Below are 19292 nucleotides of genomic sequence, written 5' to 3'. Positions count from 1 at the left end.
AATGAGATGTTCATCATATGTTCAGGTTAAACCTACTTTTCAAAGTATCAGAAAGATGCCTTGTATTAAAACTAGGTGAGTCTCAGAAGTTATTGGGGAACAGAGAATGCAGGAAGTATAATATAACATATAACAATTCCTTCAAGTAGATAGTCCTGGCCATAAGTTACAGCTGTATTAAAGGAAGACTGAGGAAGGGAAAAAGAAAAGACATTGACATTGAGCACCACTGTGCAGAATATGGCTTTTGGCAGTATTCACCGGCATTATTACTAGGATTTACAGAATTCATTGTATTTACCAGTATTCACTGGCATTAGTACTAAGATTTACAGTAAGTACAGGGGTAGCTATCAATATTTCCATTTTACAGACAAGAAAATGGAGTCTCAGAAACTATTAATCTCAGAACTAATAATTGGTGAAGTAGAAAGTCAAAACATAAGTTCTTTACACGATACAACACTGTTTAAGGATACAGGTTGAACTACATTGAATGTAAATTCAGTGCAAAGAACCTTATCTCTTATCATGATGGTATCTCAAACTAAGTGAAAGTGTCTGGTGTCTGATGGGGACTCAATAAATATATGCTGAAAAAACAGGTGAATGAATATCTGGAAGAACATGTTTCCTATGGAAAAAACTATATGATTAGTGGAAAAAATACAAAACAAATTCCTGAAAGAAGAAAGAAAAATGATCAATGAAAGTATTTAGTAAATATATTCTATACAAAAAGCAATATGCAAAGCTCTGTGAAGGATTTGCAATAATGTAAGTAAATGAGTACTGTATAAGACAGAAGCTGTTATATTCCTTTGCAGAATCAAACATAACAGTATATCATAATGAAAAATTGACAGAATAAACACTGTAAAATTGAAAGGGGTAGAAATTTGGAATTCAGGAAAGGAAGAGTTAGAATGGGGCTAGAGGGGTTGAAAATATTCTTGAATTATATGAGACAAAAATAGGACTTTATTTTGGGAAAGCTTGGATAGACAAAAAACAAGTCGACATGAAACTCTCCTCTTGGGTGCACACGTAAAACCTTTGGAAGGTGGATAAATAAACACATTAAAGAAGATGCTTAAATTATATATGATCAGATAAAAAATCAGTTTTCACTCAACTGGGCTATAAACTATATACACTCCTTCTACCAGCTAACAGAAAAGGCAACCTATCTAATTTCAGTATGTTTCATTTTATCCATTGACTACAGTTAAGCATAAGACTCAAAAACATTTTTGACATGTTTAATGTAATTGGAATAAAAACATCTTTTATAGGTATTTGAATTTTTTTGATCTTCCCATCTATCTTGGGAAATAATGGTGCTCCTTAGGCTGCCTAACCCTTTTCAAAGAAGGATTTGAAATCAACTTGGTTCAGCTGTTGAGAGTTATGCCAGAATTAGTATTCAAATGACTTAATTGGGAACTCAGAATACTATAGCAAGCAACTACCGCTCTTCCTTTCTGTTAAGGACTAGAGTACACAAAATGCTCCAAGAAATATTATGACTTTTTTTAAAAAGTGAGGATGGGCCATGGAGACACACAAGCCTAGGACCAAGCCATGGTTATGCCATTTACTACCTATATTAAAGTTCAGGAAGTTATTCATCTTCTATAAGTTTGTTTCTCCAAGCCTAAAGTAGAAAAGTTGTAGTCTGTTGTAAAAATTCAACAAAATAGCCAATGAATGCCTCACTATATAAATGTATTCAAAGCCATTCATTTTTTTCCCTTGTATTATCAGTAACTTCTAATCATTAGGGATGAAATCATTGGATGAGAGATTTTATTTCATAATATTTATAATTTTAAGAATTCACTATTTTCCAATCACTTGACTATGTAATAGATGTATGCATTTAATCTCACAATCTCTCATTTTTCCTCATACATATAACATACCTTGATTTTTTTTATCATTGTTGGCTAATCAGCAAATAAAATGCAACTAGTGCTTAATAAATGTTTAATAGATGAATTAGCAATAAATTTACTCATTGTTTTGATCTTTTTCTTAGTAAGAGACACACGATAGTAGAAAAGCCATGGAACTTGGGATAAAAGGATCTAGATTTGAATTCTCGTTCAGCTACTACCCTTTTTACCTGGGACAGGTTAACTTATTTTTCTAAGCCTGAATTTACTTGGCTATAAAACTGGGAAAGCAATAACTTATTGCATATTGTTGTGAAAGTATGTCATATATAGTAGGTACACAGTGACTGTTAGTTGAAATCTGAATCATGATGATGATGGCTTTGTCATGATTATGAACCTAAATCACTCTGCTATGCATTTGGCAAATATGCAAAGTTAAAGCAAGCGTATTTTCTGAGCTTCTCCTAAGTGTATTGTCTATGAATAAATTGGCAATATAGATGGAAAGTTCTTGCCCATACAGACTACTTCTAACTGTACTGCCTTCAGCATACATACAGATGCCCTAAAGAAACATAAGGGCATATCTAATCCTGAAGAATTATTTGCTACCCTATCCAGAACACACATTTGGCTTCTTTTTTATTCTCACCCTCTTATCGACTATTCCAATGTTGTCACCAGTTATCACCTCTTCTCTCCTAAACTGTCACAAATGTTAATCTTCACCCTCTAACTATTCCACTGCCATCATATTGTACTTTCTAATCCCTCTCATGTCTTCTCTTCTGTCTCTTTTCATTTCTTCCTCTGCTCTCGATGTTTCATGTGACCACCTAATTACAGTGATATTCTTACTTTTATGTTAAGTGAGTCAAATCACCATCAGTCTGTTGAGCATAAAATTTGTGGCTCCTGGAGTTACTGCATTTGCTTATCAGGCTCAATAACAAAAACACAATCATGTCCACTGAACAGAATCTTTAAAATACAAAATGCCAAGTGTTTAGCTAAACTGTCCCATGTTATTGCTGCCAAGTAGCACGCAGGGGCCTTGAACGCACTGACACTAGCCCCTTCACTTGTGCATCTCCAGAAGAGACATAAGCAAATCCAAGTTCCTGATACCACTTCCTCAAGGAGTCCTTGTGAGTGACATTCTCTCCTGCCTCCTCTTGTGTACCTTCCCCTTGTGCAAGGCTAAGATAAAACTCTACTCTTTTTGGTTAGAATTGACCTGATCTGAACCAAGACCCCAAAACACTCCACCCATCAACCCTCATAAAGGTATGTACTCCAGTTCAGCTGATCTCTCTACCTGGATTTCCCATAAGGCCCCTGGCAGTATGCCATGTGCTTCCTCCAGGACCTGTGAGTAATAAACATCTCTACTTCATTCAGTCTCCCTTGTGGTTTTGTTGTTCAGTCACAGCTGACTATCTGACACCCTGGGGTTCAACAAATGTTATTTTAACAAAATCATAGCAAAAATATATATTCATTGAATATTGTACAGTTGTACAATTGTGAAGCATATTGTAAATTATGCTTCACACATAATTGAATCAATGATTTAAATGGGGAAATATATACCCATATCAATAAGTAAATAGTGACAACAAATTTCAGATTAAGAGTAGGAGAAGAAAAGCAACACAAAATTATTATCTAATATAAATTTAGTGCTTACTACGTGGTAGTTACTGTGGTAGCATTTTATGTGTATTATCTCATATAATCCATGTAGTTCTGTTAAGGACATACAAAGTGAGGGTAAGGCATTTATTTGTTCAAGGTCATGTAGCCAGTAAGTAGAGAAGTAGGAACTCAAATTCTCATAACTATCATTCTGGATACCTCAAAGCATGACAGGTTTCAATACAACTAAACAATACCAAAGGAGATAAACTCTGTGCATAAGCAAAAGTAACTTTTTATATCTATTATTCCACATTAATGATGTATGAGCAAAAAAATATCGATCAGTGACATATGCTCAATAAGACAGGAGAGCAATTATTCAAAGATTTATATATAATTTCCTGTTGTGAACATATTCCAAAAAATTAGCCCCTGACCGCACTGCAGGCCAAGGTATGGAGTTATTAGGTATTTTTTAAAACAAATATAAATGGACTAGTAGCTTGGAAGGGAGACATATATCCGAATGTAAAATATGATTTTGGAACTTCAGTTTGTATAACATACATCACTTTATTATGGGAAGCGTGTAGGTTTAGGATTATTCCAATTATTTGATGAATTATATAAAATGAAATGTATTCATTTTATGGGAATTATTTTACTATAATATATTCTTTTTATTACAAAACAGTATTTTTTTATTATTTCATTTTTATTATAATATAGTACAAATTGTGGGCTTAAGTTTATGTCATCCCAGTGATTCAAAATTTTAGGTAATTTGATCAGAAGTCACTCATATAGCATAACACTTTCCTTCCTCACCTTCCTCCCTTGCCCATTACTCCTTCTCTCCTTCGAGTGCTTCAGTCAACACTAATAATGTGTCAAGCAATATGTTAAGCAGTAGAGGTGCCATCAACTCTGCTGATCAATTACCAAGACATTAATGGAAAACAGGTTACTTACAAATCAAATATATCTAAATATGTTCTCCTATAAGAAATATTTTATCTATCAGATTAGGAAAACATTATGATTCCTTTGATTTATTCATTTAATATCCCAATACAACAGTATGTAGTGTTATTGCAAAGAATACACAAACAGTATTCTTGTCTTCTGATTATTGTTCTTATGTTCACAATGTCTCTTAAATCCTTTTAATATCTCTAAATTTAATTTAGCTGAATGAGAGGAAAGGAGTTTCTGAAGACAACAGAACACATTTTCCCATGGCCCTTTTAAATCATCCAAAACTTTTCAGTACTTTATGGCAATAGCTTTAAAGAAACCCTATCTTGTAGCATCATCATGGACACTGGACCTATATCCAAACAACTTAGTGAAATTCACTGAAGAACAATTTAGTTCTGGACCGAAAAGGGTTATAAACATTTTCCTTAAATTGAACAAATTACCAGCTATCTGAAAAGTATAATGCACTGGCTACTGTTCAAAAGAGCAACACTTAACACTGGCAACCCTGCCAAATTCCTCCTTTCCTATATTCCCCTTTTCCTAGAAAAAGTGATTAAAAGACCAATTCCCATGCCAGCTGGATGCTTAAGAGCATCAAAGGTCCTCTGTCAGGATTCAGAACTTGATATGGCTTAGAAACCACTATGCTAATAGATAACCTCTTCAACATTATAAATCAAAGCCATATGACCACATTAAAATTCTATCAGCTAGTATCAATACCCTGTGGTTTATAAAGTACTGTTGACCTGCCTCTGGGAGATGGTTGGAATGATACAAAAGTGCTGCTCTGGTTTGGGGCATATAGCTACTTTTCATAATTGAGAGTTATCAACCAGTTCTCTCTACCCCTGTATCTTTATTGATTTGATTTAATTGAATCCTTAGGAGAAAGGAAAAAGAAGCTCCACGGGTTGAGGTAGAAACAGAAAAAAATGTTAGGAGGTCACAACAGACATTTGCTACTTTGAACTGTCTTTCTTATCTGATGATTATAATTGCAAATGGCAAAAGTCTTCCTATATAACTTAAAATCTTGGATCTTCTTAAAATTATAACCACAATTCAAAATCTTACAATCATACCACTGTGTCTCAAACTCTCCCTGCTGAAGCCCTCACTAAAGTTTTATCAGACAAGACTTACCTTTATTACACAAAATGCCTTCTACTCTACTTGGTACATTTAATTTAAAAAATGCCTTTAGTATCCAGTACCTTTCTTCAAGACCCACTAGTAGGTTATGCACTGCACTTAAAAGATACTGAGTGATTCCAATGTATGTATCTTAACCCACTAGAACTTCTGCAGGAATTACATAAGGCAGAGACTCTTGATATATATTCGATAAAAAGTACTTAATCACTATAAATATGTAGATCTGCCACAGTATTAAATATAATACAATCATTAAATGTGAAACAATAAACCAAAGAACAAATACATTTATCCCTTTGCTTATTCTTCCAGGGATTCACTAATGTAAAAAATAGTAGATGTCAGCCTGAAAAATGTAAGGTTCTGTGTTAAGGTCTAGGAATAGATGAACAAGAGTCATAGCACTTACACACTCAGGTGGTTTGTATATCAAAATTAGCAAAGAACAGGAAAGTACATTTTAACAAAATATCAAAAAAACTGCTGTTAGTAAATTTCTTCAATATCTTGCAAATGATACTACATTTTTAGATATAAGGGACTAATTAAAATCTAGTTTGAGGGGCGCCCGGGTGGCTCAGTCAGTTAGGCATCTGACTTCGGCTCAGGTCATGATCTCACAGTTCATGAGTTTGAGCCCTACATCGGGCTCTGTGCTGACAGCTTAGAACCTGGAGCCTGCCTCGAATTCTGCCTCTCCCTCTCTCTCTGCTCCTCCCCCGCTCATGCTCTGTCTCTCTCTTTCTCTCTCTCCTTCAAAAATAAATAAAAACATTAAAAAAAATTAAAATCTAGTTTGATAATGATTATGGCCATATAGGAAAATCCTACATTTTACTCTCCAGTAGTTTGGGAACTTCTTGTTTCCACTGGTGAATTTGAAATCCATAAAATACCAGACAAAAAAAGCATGTGACCCAATTTAAAATTTCCTATACAAAAGCCGAAAGGCAGGTAATATGATTCTCCTAGGTAAAAAGAGCAATAAATTCTATTTTCTCTTATATGTAGGAAGTGTCAATGACAATCTATAATAGATCAGCAAAACTTTAAAATGGATGGCATGGCAGAGATCAAGAAGTCCAAGTTCCCTCCCAATTCAGAAATCCTCTCTTAAGCATCCTTGAGAGATTCAGTTCATCAGTGATGGTTTTAAGATGCCATCTTTCTTGCAAAAGTATGGAGAAATATACCAAAGGTAGAACTTTATCGTGAATGCTTGTTTATATTGGAACCAGACACCTACATAAGTGCCTTTCAGAAGGTATTTTGAAGAAATTAGAGAAGATGTCACATGATCTAATATTCGGTTAAGAAGACAGATATAAGAAAAAAAGAAAACCTTATTAACGAAGCATCTCTTACCTCTTCTATGTAAGTTACATGATGTCTATAATGTCTTAATTTATGTCTTAACAGGATATTATAGAAAAGTGATCTGATTTCTAATCATAAGATTCAAATGGCTTGAGAGACTAATTTCTACAGTGGCCAAAACACTGGACTCATGTGCATTTTTATGACTATATACTTCATAAGAAACTGGAAATTTTGATTGGTTCCTCAGGTATTAAGCTTCATAAAAGAAAAGTCTTTAATTCCTATTGATTTCAATAGGCAACTCTGTAGGAATTATCTCAGCATTCGGATCCCATATCCACAAACAGAGGTTAGCCCTTCTTCTTTTTTGCTCAGTCAATATAAAGAAAGAAAGAAAGAAAGAAAGAAAGAAAGAAAGAAAGAAAGAAAGAATTATTGAATCTTGCCAATATGTATTCATCAACTTCTTTATGTTCCCACCCATAGTAACATTATTAACTCAAATATTAATCAATGTATATTTAATTAAATATTTACACATTTCGTTTATTATTCTCACCATAATCTGGGTGCAGGAAAACCTTTCTTCTTTGTAATATGCCCTAATGTCATTATGGTTTAACTTCTATGCACGTCTCCCTAAACAACTCCTATATCTAGTGCTAGTAACCAATATTTATCATGCCATGGGCAAAGTAGTCATTTAATCAAATATAATTAAAATAACTGAAGCTATTACCTTTCACTATATATCAATCAGGGTTCCACTAGCAAAACTTAAAACATTCAGGTTATTTAAAACAGAGGGATTTAATGAAAGAAACTGATTACAAAGTGTTTAGAAAAGCTGAGAAGCCATATAGGTAATGGTAAGACAGCTCAGGAAATTAGAAGAGCAGGAAGCCACTACTACTCCTAAGATATGAGAATGAATAGATGAGAGTGTAAATAGAAGTCCATGAGCCAGTGATCCAGTGGAGGATGGAACAAAGAGGTTCCCCTGGGAGATGGAGACACTGCTGGATGCTGCCCAAAGCAATGAAGAATGGAGAGTCTCACTCATCACATCCTCTCCTCTCCCCAAACTCCCCTCCATCATGCAACTACACAACCTGAAGGCAGATGACAGTGGCTGACTGGGAAATGTTGTCTCAGGGATTAGCTCTACCATCTATCTCCAATAGCCTAGGGTAGCAGAAGGACAAAGGTTGGACTGGTTAATTGGGCCCAGAACTGTCACAAACAAGATGTGAACATTCCTCTAAGCTCTTCAGAAGTCAGGTATTGCAAAAAATAACTTATTTCATGGAGGTGTTTAATTTCAAAGCCAATCTATTTAAAATAAGTAGTCCATTAACATCAATGTGTTCAGAGATTTATACAATCACATGGGTTTATCAATTCTTCTAAACTGAAAAGACTAGGCAAAATAAATTTACCTAGAAAAAATTTAAAATACTACATTGTCCTTTAATATAACAAATGATTGTGTATTAATATACAAAACAATGTGTCATGCTAATTGAACAGCTTTGCAAGTCACTACAGGTAACAGTGTAGCATTTTATTCTGTATTCTAGAACACATTTTTCCCAAATGACTCAGTAAGATAATCTATTTCCCCTTCTTTTTTAAAGAAGGGAAAAAAACTTCAGAATTTTAAAAATATTTGTTCAACACTACTTAATAAGCTTATAGGTCTTTAAATAATGCCTTAATATTCTAAACTGAAATCACCTACATAGTTAAACAATGTATTTGAAATATGTAATGCATCAATGTGTAGGAATGACTCAACAGACAATATTAGACAATCCAATGATATACCAAAAGCACAGCACAATTGATTTCTACTACTATAGGTAATTCTGCATTCTCATAAATAAATCCTTTACTTTCTTATATCCAATAGCATGCATTTCAAACCAAACTAATTAATGTAGTCTAATCAAAAGGCGAATGAATGTATAGGACAAATAGTTCCAAGAAGTGTTAAATACTCATCATATCCACTTATAAATCTACTTGCGAAAGTTTTGTGGCTTCCAACGAAAATATCTTCTGTGCAAATGTGCCCTATGTTCTCTGCTGTAAGCAAAAATCGTCCTTCATATTACAATATCATATTGGGATCTCATATAACCTCCATTCAAACCTACAGTGTTAAAATGACAGCATGTGTTCAACTTTGCTAAGGTAAAAGAAGATATCACATTTAAGAAAAGAATCTCTCTTCTTTTCTTTGATTAAAGCATGACAAGCAGAGAATAGGATATTTTGAATTCATATCAGGAAGGCGGCTTAAAATGTACAAAATTCATACAGAAGAGCTGAAGTTGAAACAGATTGAAAGAATTAACTTAAAAATGACATGTATTTAAGAAAATGTTCAGGCAATGTGAGGATATAAATGAGGATGTTCCTTGTATTGTTTCCAAAGAATATTACACATTTTGGACATGTTAACATAGCTGTGTTTGTTAATAAGGTACAAATAAAGCAACTGATTCACATTAAAGCGACTGCAAACCAATATTTTAAAAGTCATCTGAAATTGATGTACTGATCCAGAACCTTATTATGTTCCCCTTGATTCTTCAGGTCTAGAAACAGAGGGTCTTGCAATGTGACTAATGTGGTTCTAGCATCTTCTGTTCTTTGCTATGTCACCCCAGGAAACATTAACTCCTATCTTCCATGTGCTACAAAATGCAATTTGAAGACTGGAGAAAAAGTTAATTTCTCCACATGCAGATTAATAAATTTTGTTAGGCATAAAATACATAAAATAAAATATGTATTAAACATAGTAGCAATTTAAGTTAATATTTAATAAATTAATGCAAACATTAATTTGCGTTTGTAGTAAATTACAATGCACTCTAAGACATGCACGCATTTAATGAAATCCAAAGTTTAAGTAAAGGAGGTACCAAATTCTCTATATTGAATAGATGTATCATTACATACATTATCAAGAAGGTCCAAATAGCTCAAGTGAATCCTTCAGAGATTTATCAGTGAATAACATTATTAGAAGTAAGGGGAATTTTGACATTTAATATATTGCTTCACTAACTTTAAAGGCAAAATTCAAATGATAAGAATGCTGCAATTATGAAATGGAATTTCATTATAAGTTCACTAAGCTAAACAGAGAAGATGATTTATAAAATGATACATATAGTTAGTAGATCACAGAACGATTTCCCTTTCGTATCATAATGCCACTTAGGGAAACTTTTGTTTTTCTTTATTTTTTTTTCTCTAAAACAGACATTCTGGCATTTAGAAGATAGAAATGTATCATTTGACCTTTAAACTTCTGTTTCATTAATGTAACCACAAGCAACAGAGTCACTGACCGACATTTTTGCACTTTCGGGCCTTTAGCTCTTAAAGTTATTTGATAACTGCTATACCACTACTTGCTTTTTATTAGAGACACTTTTGAGGAATGTGTTACATTAAAAATAGAGCCTATTGGGTAAAGTTTAATGAATGATATCATGTAATTCAGTAAAGTGTTCTCCTGAACACCAGATTTTTGTACTTTGATGTGAGGGGGTGTATGCAGGAGGGTAAATTTTGTTTTGTTTTGTTTCCTAATTAATTAGAGAATACCATCAAATATAATTCTAAGTCTCCAATGTAAAAACATAAACTATAACTATGACATTACTTTTGATAAGAAATATGGCACCTGACTAACACACTCAATTAGTCCTTAAGCTCTGTCGGTAGTGGTCTATGAACAGAGTAAATGCCAGATACAGAAGAAGAGTCAAGAAAAACAACTCATACAATTTAACACTTTTTTAACAGAGAGAAAATTTCTTATAAATGCATATATTAAAATAGTTTAAAAACCTATGAGCAATGTAGAAAGGTAAAAAGTGGGATACTCCCTAGAGAATTACAGAATTAGTACTACCCAAATGACTTTGGGTAAAAAGTAATGTTGATAGGATTTCTGTTTCATATGACACAAAATTATTCTGTTTATTAAAAAAATAAACACTGTAATCGGTAAAAAAAAATCACTTAGAAGAGACAGATTCTATTCTTTCTAAAAAGTTTAAAAGTCAAAATTTCTCTAATTAAGATATTACAAAACTCAGGATACAGCCTATAAATGGATGTGGTGCCATGTACACAAGTAAACAAGGACTGCACCAAAGCAATAACACTAGAAAGATATTGCCCCCACTAGTTAGAGAAGCTTCACTATTGTAAGTGATGGGTGAACTAAATATAGGTCTCCTAGAAGCAGAATGTGGTTCCAGCTATTTTAGTTAGCCATAGCATGTATTAGATTAATTAGAAATAAAATGCCAAGATATATCATCAAAAGGCAAGTAGTCTATCAAACACTTTGGGTTGAAAATGTTAATGCTCATTACAAATAAGCAGTGCACTGCTACAAACACATAGATTGCAGCCCCCATGATATGTGTTTGCAGCCTCTGAAGATAGTGTTTCGTTCTTACCACTGTTGTTCAAACTTCCAAAACAAACTTAATATAAAAAAAAAGAAAATGTGCATTTTATTTATACCCTCTATGTGACATAGAGTTCATAGCTTTTACCAGCAATGAAAAGGTATTAAAGTTATAACAAATTATTTGTTATTTTTGTATACATTCAGTGGCATTTTGTATTTACAGCAGCAAAGATAACATATATTATAAAAGCATATTAGTTATTAGGGTATGTCAGAAATTATTATAGTATTCCACACAAATTTGGACTCATGTTTCAGAAGGTGTAAAACATATACCACACCCAGAACCCAGATCATTAAATTTAAAATATGTTGCACAATTCAAACAGAAACATAGCCTACTCTCTTTCACCTTAGACATGCCGCGTATACTGATTTTGTGCATCCACACTTACAAGCCAACTACCACCCAGTGGAGAGAAAGAAGATCTTTCAGGGAGATTTGAAGTGTACGTCAGTTGGGGGTGTCAGGGGGAGAAGGTAGGGCGATGAGAAATGAAGGAATAAGAGTGTTTAGCCTTGTTTAGATCTAAGCACTGCTGATCATCAATTCATATTTTCACAAGAGAAAAAAAAAATGTTTCCAGGATCTCACTCTGCAGTGTTGCTTTGGGGTAAAATCGGGCTACGGATGTTCACTAATGACAAAACATTTCGGTGCTCAACCTTAGGGAAAAGAAGGGAGGAAAGAAGGGTGAGAAAAAGAAGTAAAACTAAAGATGGAAAGAGGGAGGAAGGAAAGGAGAAAGAAGAGACAGAGAAACAGAGAGAAAGAGAGAGAGAAACATAGAGAGAGGGACCATGTGTACACATGTGTGAGAGTGACAGCGTGTGGAACAGTAAAGGAGTGTGTGCCTTTTAAACAGTGAAAGAGAACATGAATATGAAAGTGGCTGTTAGAGCACGGAAGGGCCAGTGTGTGTGAGGATGTGAAACAGAGAGTATGTGAGTGAGTGTGTTTAAGGGAAAGAGATTTGTGAGTGTGAGAAGATGGTACTGTAAGGGTTCAGAGGGAACATGCATGTGTATGTGACGATGATGGGAAAGGATGTGGGAAGAAGGATGGGGAATGTGAGTCAAAAACAGGGAGACAAGACCACAGAATAGGAACATTAATAAGGGAGAAAAAGAAGGGATGGAGAAAGGTGAAGAGTGGAGGAAAGGCGGTTAAATATGATCAGAAATCAGAGTGGTGAAGATATACAGGAGGAGAAAATAGAAAAGGGAGGAAAGAATAGAGAGAGCACAGAAAAGGGACGAAAAGAGGCAACAGAGGAAAAGGAGAGTAGGAAGGAAGTGGAAAAATGGGAAAAGAAAATGAGGAGGGAGAAAAGAGAGAGGGGAGAAAACGATCAGCGGAAAGAAAGCAAGCTGAGGAGGGAGAAATTGAGCCTAAGTGTCCAAGTGAAAGGGAAAATAAATGGGAGCAGGGAGGCAGCAGTTTGAAAAAGTCGCTTAGGCTAGAGTAAAATAGAAACAAACCTGATAAACTTGTCAGACTCTCCACGAGTACCCCATGACAGTAAAACAGAGACCTTGTGAATTGAGTTTCAAAGTGGCACCTGCCCCTCCTAAACCTCACACTTCACTCATCCCTGGGCTACTTGGCGTTCCCGCAAAGTGCTTTGGCATCACGCGTCCAGCTTCCTACCTGCCCCAGCATCAAGGGGCCAGGCATCGGGCAGAAGCAGCACCTGTATTCCTTGCGGTGTGGTTTTTTGATGGTGATCACCACCAGCATTCTTACTCGGGGTTAAATAAATAAATAAATAAATAAAAGCAAGAAGGGTGGAAAGAGACACAGAAAGAAAGACTGAGACAAGTACGAAAAGCACGCCGTTCATCCTACCTAAGCACCGCCGTGTCCCCTTTTCTGACCATCATGTTGTCCACGGCCGCCCAGGGGAAGTCCACACTCTGTCCAGCCGGGAGGCAGGAGGGTAGCAGGCAGCACAGGCTGAGGAGCACCGCCGCCAGCCACTGGTTCGAGCAACAAGCACCCTGCACCAACAGCATCATGTCCATCCCTGCTAGGGCTGCTCACTCTCCAGCAGCTTTCAGCTCGCACTCCCCCACCCCCTGGTGCTGGCGAGTCTTCCCGGGAACCAGGCGGCGCGCCACAGGATTTTTTTTCTTTTTTTTTCTTTTTTTTTTCTTTTTTCTTTTTTTTTTTTTCTTATTTTGTGGGGGGAGTTTTGGGAGGTGGGGGGGTGGGGGGTTTCTTTCCTTTCTTTTTTTTTTCCTTCCCCCTCTAGTTGTTGGCTGTTGTTTCTCTCTCTCTCTCTCTCTTTCTCTTTTTTTTTTTTTTTGCCTCCCCTCCTCCTTCTCTACGCTTTCCCTCCCTCCCTCCCCTCCCACCCCCTGGCACCACACTACACCTCCTCTCGGTTGCGTTTGGCCGAGTCCGGAGTGAGTCTAATTCTCGGGCGGCTCGCACACCATCTAGCGAGGAGGCTAGCGCGCCGGCGAGTGAGGGAGGAGGCGCGGCGGCGGCGGAGGCAGGGCGAGCGGCGGCGGCGGGAGGCTGCAATCGCAGCAGCAGCAGCAGAAGCAGCGCGGGGCGCAGCGGCGGCCGCTGGCCCCCGGGCTCGCGCGCGTTGCCAAGCGGCCGTTTCCTTAGCAACCCCGCCCGGGGACTGGGGATGCAGCGGGGTGGGGGGGATGAAGGGGAGAAAAAAAAGAAAGAAAACGGGGGAAAAAATCCCGAGGAGATATATCACAATTACGCAAAGTGAGAGGAAAAGAGAGCTGGGTCTTAGACAAAATGCTACCCTTCTTGTCATGTGCACTAGAGATGTTTTGCTAGAAAAGTCTCCGTGTCGGTGCTGAGGTGAAGAGAGCCGAGGGGCGCATTGCTTTTCCTCTCTGGTGCGTTTTACCTCATGAGACACCGTAACTTTAAAGTCCTCCAAGTTGTAGTCGGCGCCATCATGACGCTGAGGACCGTGAGATTTTATTGTTTATTTTTTTCCAATCTCGCTTGGGCGACGGCACTACAGTCGACAAGTTGGCTACAATCGGCCAACTAGTTCACTCTTTACCTCTTTTCGGAAATAGGTAGGACGGTGGCGGGAGCGCTGCTTTTTGAGGGCACCTGAAAGGGTGCGTGCAAGGCCCTGCGGTAGCGAAGCTGGTGTGTCTACTGGGTCAGTCAATACGGATTGGAGGGCGCCCGCTACCCGTCCCTCGTGCATGCTGACACTAAACGGTGTATGTGTGAGGCATGGTCGAAGCGGAGGGTGTGTATGGATGTATGTGTGTGATATGCGCGCGCACGGGCCTGTGGGCGCGCGGCACGCAGGCGCGGTGGGAGGGACGGGGCGGGTCGAGGCTGGACGCAGTCGGGAAGAGACTGCAATCAAGTGTTTTAATTGTGTAGAGCCAGGCAGTCCTGTTATGTAAGAGGCAGTTTAACCCCTTTGAGCCTATCAGGCATAATGATCAGCGCATCCGAATCTAGACAGGGCAGAGTTTTCGGGTTTAACGAGTCACGGGGTTATATTTTTTTTAACAGCCTCCTAACCAGGTTGGACAGATTTCCTCCTCGCGGCACAGAGCGGCTCCCTCTTGTTCGCACGCCGCAGCCTCCTAACCGCTCGCCCCGCCGCTGGGAGCCGCTGTCCTGGCCTAAGGCAGAGCCAGGTGCTGCGCAAGGGGCCGCCCCCTACCCTTTCCTACTTCTTCGCTTCTTAAACTCATTTCCAGATTCAAGACCCTTTAGCTATTCCGGGCCATTTACAGATCAATGCGAGAACCGAGGCTGGAGTCAATAGCAGTTACGCCAATCAATCTTCTTCAGTGAGGAGTTTGGGAAGCAGAGCGGGGAAGTGGAGAGAAACAAGTAATTAAAAAAATATGCTCACCACCACCACCACCACCCTCATTTCCCTTAAGCAGTCTTTGAAGATTTTCTTCGCCTTGACTCCAGTCCTTCTTCCCTTGGAGGAAATAAATAAAGCAAAACCGCACATCCCTAACTCGTTTTCCATAATGCTAGCAGGAACCTTTGGCAAAGCGCACAGAAGCAATAATCTCTGCAGGGGTCAGCATCCGGCTGCCTCCCCAGACTGAGCTCTTTACGAGGCAGGCAGGGAGTCGTTTTGCTTGGCGGTATCGGTGCTCAGGGTGATTTTTATCGCAGTGTATGAGGATATATGGGGGGAAATGGGGAAAGGGAAGTGTTCCCATCACCTGTGACCACCAAACTGGCTGCTTCAAGAGCCCCTAACCAGCATCGCCTCTCTGTTGAACTGACACTCCAAGGCTAGGCAATTAACCGAGACGTTTGCAGCAGGAGTTACTGTTATTAGTATTCAAGCTTAACTCTCAAACCCGGCTCAGAAATTGAGAGTGCAGTAGTATTCAACCGCATTTTGAGACATCAATAAAATGTTAGTCATTTGCGGATGAATGAAAACATTTTCTTTACCGTCTGGTATGCTAGGGAAATAATTGTCAAATGACAGACTCTTGCTAATATTGGTGCCAAATACCTAGATAACACTGTCATCTTGTTAACTGTGTTTTTCTTTCTCCCGTGGTACGCTGATGGATAAAGCTTAAAATTATCTAGGGCAAACGGGAGATTAGAAGAATCAGCATGTCATATGCATGGGCAAAACTATGCAGTATTATTTAATATTTTCTCTAGAAATGATCTAGATCCCATTGAAAAGAAGCAGAAGGCACAGCTTCCGGCATTGTGACTCAGTTTAGTGCTATTTTATGCAAGGATGGGATGCCAGCGTTTTCTAGTACAAGCTATGAAAAGCATCCTTTTGTAACTGCTGTTTCCCAGAGATCTGACATCTTGGCGGGGGGGGGGGGTGGGGGGGGAGGGGGAGAATTTCTGTGACCAGGGATGGAGCTGTGCAGCAGTTTTAATATGTACAACAACCCTTCGGGCTTGTAAAAGGAAACTGGAACCACTTCTATTTAAAGGCAAAGAGTTTATTTTCATTATTTCTAGTTTTTATCTCAATTGCCATTCACTGATCATAAAGCACTTAAGTCTCACAAAATCTATCCAAAGGAAGCAATAACTAAACCTAGTTTATAGATGCATGGACTATTGGGAAGATTATTTTCATGTACATCAGGTAGCCCCTATTACTATGTGTACTTTTTCTGCCTTTCTGACTAGGGAGGAATATGATTTTAAAAGCTCCTATGACTTTCTTTTGTCTTCATTCTTTCTAAGGGTATATTTCTGAGAGGATGTTACAGGGTTTCCAATATTTGCTTTTGCAGTCTACAATTTCTAACAAGCAGAGGCTTAAATTCTGGCAGTCTTGGCTTCTTCTGAGGGAAAGCCAGAACAAAAAAACAAATAACAACAAAATGAAAGAAAGAAAACCTCCCAGCTCAGACACCACATGGTTCCTTAGAAGAACATTTTTAAAGTATCACGAAGAGGTAACAGCATCGTTTGAACTTCTTAGATGGGAAGGATTGGAATGGTTATCGTAAGATGTAGGATACTCTTTTGGACAGAGTTTTAAGAACTGGCATTGCAATGAATTACTACTTCCTTTTGAATCATGTATATTTATTTTATTTTCAAAGCTCAACTATTAATATTCAAAAAAAAAGTGAAACTAATTTGAGTTTCTTTGGAAGGAGAAAGGTGGAGCCCAATGTGTGCAATAGTTGATTATGTCATTATCTAGATTGGTTTACATCCCTGTTTTTCATGCCCTGAGACCTCAGAGGTGTTGGAAAGGTAGTTATAAGGAAGTTTCTTAAGCTTTCATAGTTTAACAAGCTTTATTTTTACAGTGTAAATGAAATTCATATTAGGAAAAAACGTAGAATATAAATTCACATCTGTTTTCTGATGATGAGTGTGTAGACCCATATACCTCTTTCATGCTCTTACTGTTTGGCATGAGAAATTTTAGGTACAGGTCCCAGCTAATGGAAACAGCTAATGAGAGCACTTTGTAATTCCTGAGAGTTGGTCAGGTAGCCCTTATAATCAGGACATATGAATAATAGCTCCCTAACTTGGGGCCATAATTGACTCTTTGAATTAAGCTGGTTTAAATTTGGAACACGTTGCCAACTTAAACTGACGTATAGTAATGATTTGCAGGTCACTGTGAGAACTACAAAGAATTTTGGTCGGGGCAGGAAGATATTCCTTTATAGAAAATTTTCTCCAGCTAGACACTTTTGACATTTTGGGACAGCTAATTTGTTGTGGGGATTGTCTTGTGCATTGGAATATGTTTAGCAGCATCCCAGCCCTCTACTCACTAGATGTCAGTTCTAAGAACTAACTTGAATCTTTGTATTCTCTATATAGTGACAGCTACAGGGTATGCACTTAGGAAATGGTTGTTGAATAAAGGAGAGGAAAAACAAAGTCATTTCACCATTGACTCTCTGCAAAAGTCATATAGTGATTAATTCATTTATAATTTTTATCACATTATCTATTAAATGTAGATATTAAGCAAAGAATAAGAAGTGGGATCGGTGAGGGGTGCAAGAATATCTATGATACTTTCAAAGTGCTTCAAACCATTCCCATAGAATGGCTCTGAAAATTTCACCTAAGTACTTAAATCAGAAAGTGAAGTCTTATGATAAATGTGGGTGGAAATTATTTTTAAAGTATTAAAATTTTTATCCTTTGCATTTGTAAGACAATGAGTACAGCTTTGACTATCATCACATATTTACATGGGTTCTGAAAAAAAAACTAATAATTACCTCCATCATTTTTTATTTAAGGTTTTCCCTCACCTATTTCCAAAAGAACTTTGGGGATCTCAAGCGCATCTATTTATATGTCAATTTAAATGTTTTCTATTGGAAGAACATGGATGTAAAATCTTACACTTTCAAACTAGTATTCTATTTTATTATTTCTTTTTATTTCCTAAAGAGTTCTAGCTCTGATTGCAGAATATATGCAATATATCTTGTATACATATTTTTATAAAGATTTTATTGAGGGGAAATTATAGGTTTACAACAAAATTAAGAGAGGTACATGGATTTCCTTTATATACTCTCCCCCATTATCAGCATCACCTGCCACAATGGCAATTTTATTTTTTTTAAACAAGGATGAACCTACATTGACAGATCATAAACACCCAAAGTCTATTGTTTACCTTAGGCTTCACTCTTGGTGTTGTACGTTCTATGGGTTTGGTCCAATGTATTATAACATACATCCATCATTATAATATCATACAGAGTATCATCACTACTCTAAAAATCCTCTGTGCTCTCTCCTATTCATCTCTCCCTTGGCAACTTCTAATCTTTTTATTGTCTCCATAGTTTTGCTTTCTCCAGAATGTCATATATTTGCAAACATACAGTATATTGTCTTTCCAGACTGGCTTCTTTCACAGTAATAAAACATTTACGTTTCCTCCATCCCTTACCATAAATTAATAGCTGATCTGTTTTTAGTACTAAATAATATCCCATTGTCTAAATGTACCCCCGTTTATTTATCCATTCACCTAATTAAGGATACATTGATTGCTTACAGGTTTTGGCAGTTATAAACAAAGCCAAAATGTCCATATGCAGGTTTTTGTGTGAACATAAATTTTCAGCTTCTCTGGGTAAATGCCAAGGAGTGGTGGAATTATTGAATCATATGGTAAGAGTATGTTTACCTTTTTTAAGAAATCACCAGGGGCGCCTGGGTGGCTCAGTCGGGTAAGTGTCCCACTTCGGCTCGGGTCATGATCTCACGGTCCGTGAGTTCGAGCCCCGCGTCGGGCTCTGTGCTGACCGCTCAGAGCCTGGTGCCTGTT

General features: G+C 37.4%; 1 protein-coding gene across 1 annotated transcript in view; it reads right to left on the bottom strand.

Annotated features, from left to right (window-relative positions):
* The window catches only part of NEGR1 (neuronal growth regulator 1), an 844861-nt gene extending 831328 nt beyond the window's left edge, over positions 1 to 13533 (bottom strand). The window contains exon 1 of the mRNA XM_047084322.1: positions 13358 to 13533. Coding sequence (XP_046940278.1) covers positions 13358 to 13533 — 176 coding nt within the window. The remainder of the gene's footprint in view (positions 1 to 13357) is intronic.
* Positions 13534 to 19292: the final 5759 nt, after the last annotated feature.

The sequence above is a fragment of the Lynx rufus genome, unplaced genomic scaffold (genome assembly GCF_022079265.1).
Source record: "Lynx rufus isolate CCGP_SWC_20201006 ecotype Redwood Valley unplaced genomic scaffold, mLynRuf1.p SCAF_2, whole genome shotgun sequence".
NCBI lineage: Eukaryota > Metazoa > Chordata > Mammalia > Carnivora > Felidae > Lynx > Lynx rufus.
The sequence above is the reverse complement of the archived record's forward strand: the minus strand, read 5'-3'. Positions and strand labels throughout refer to the sequence as shown.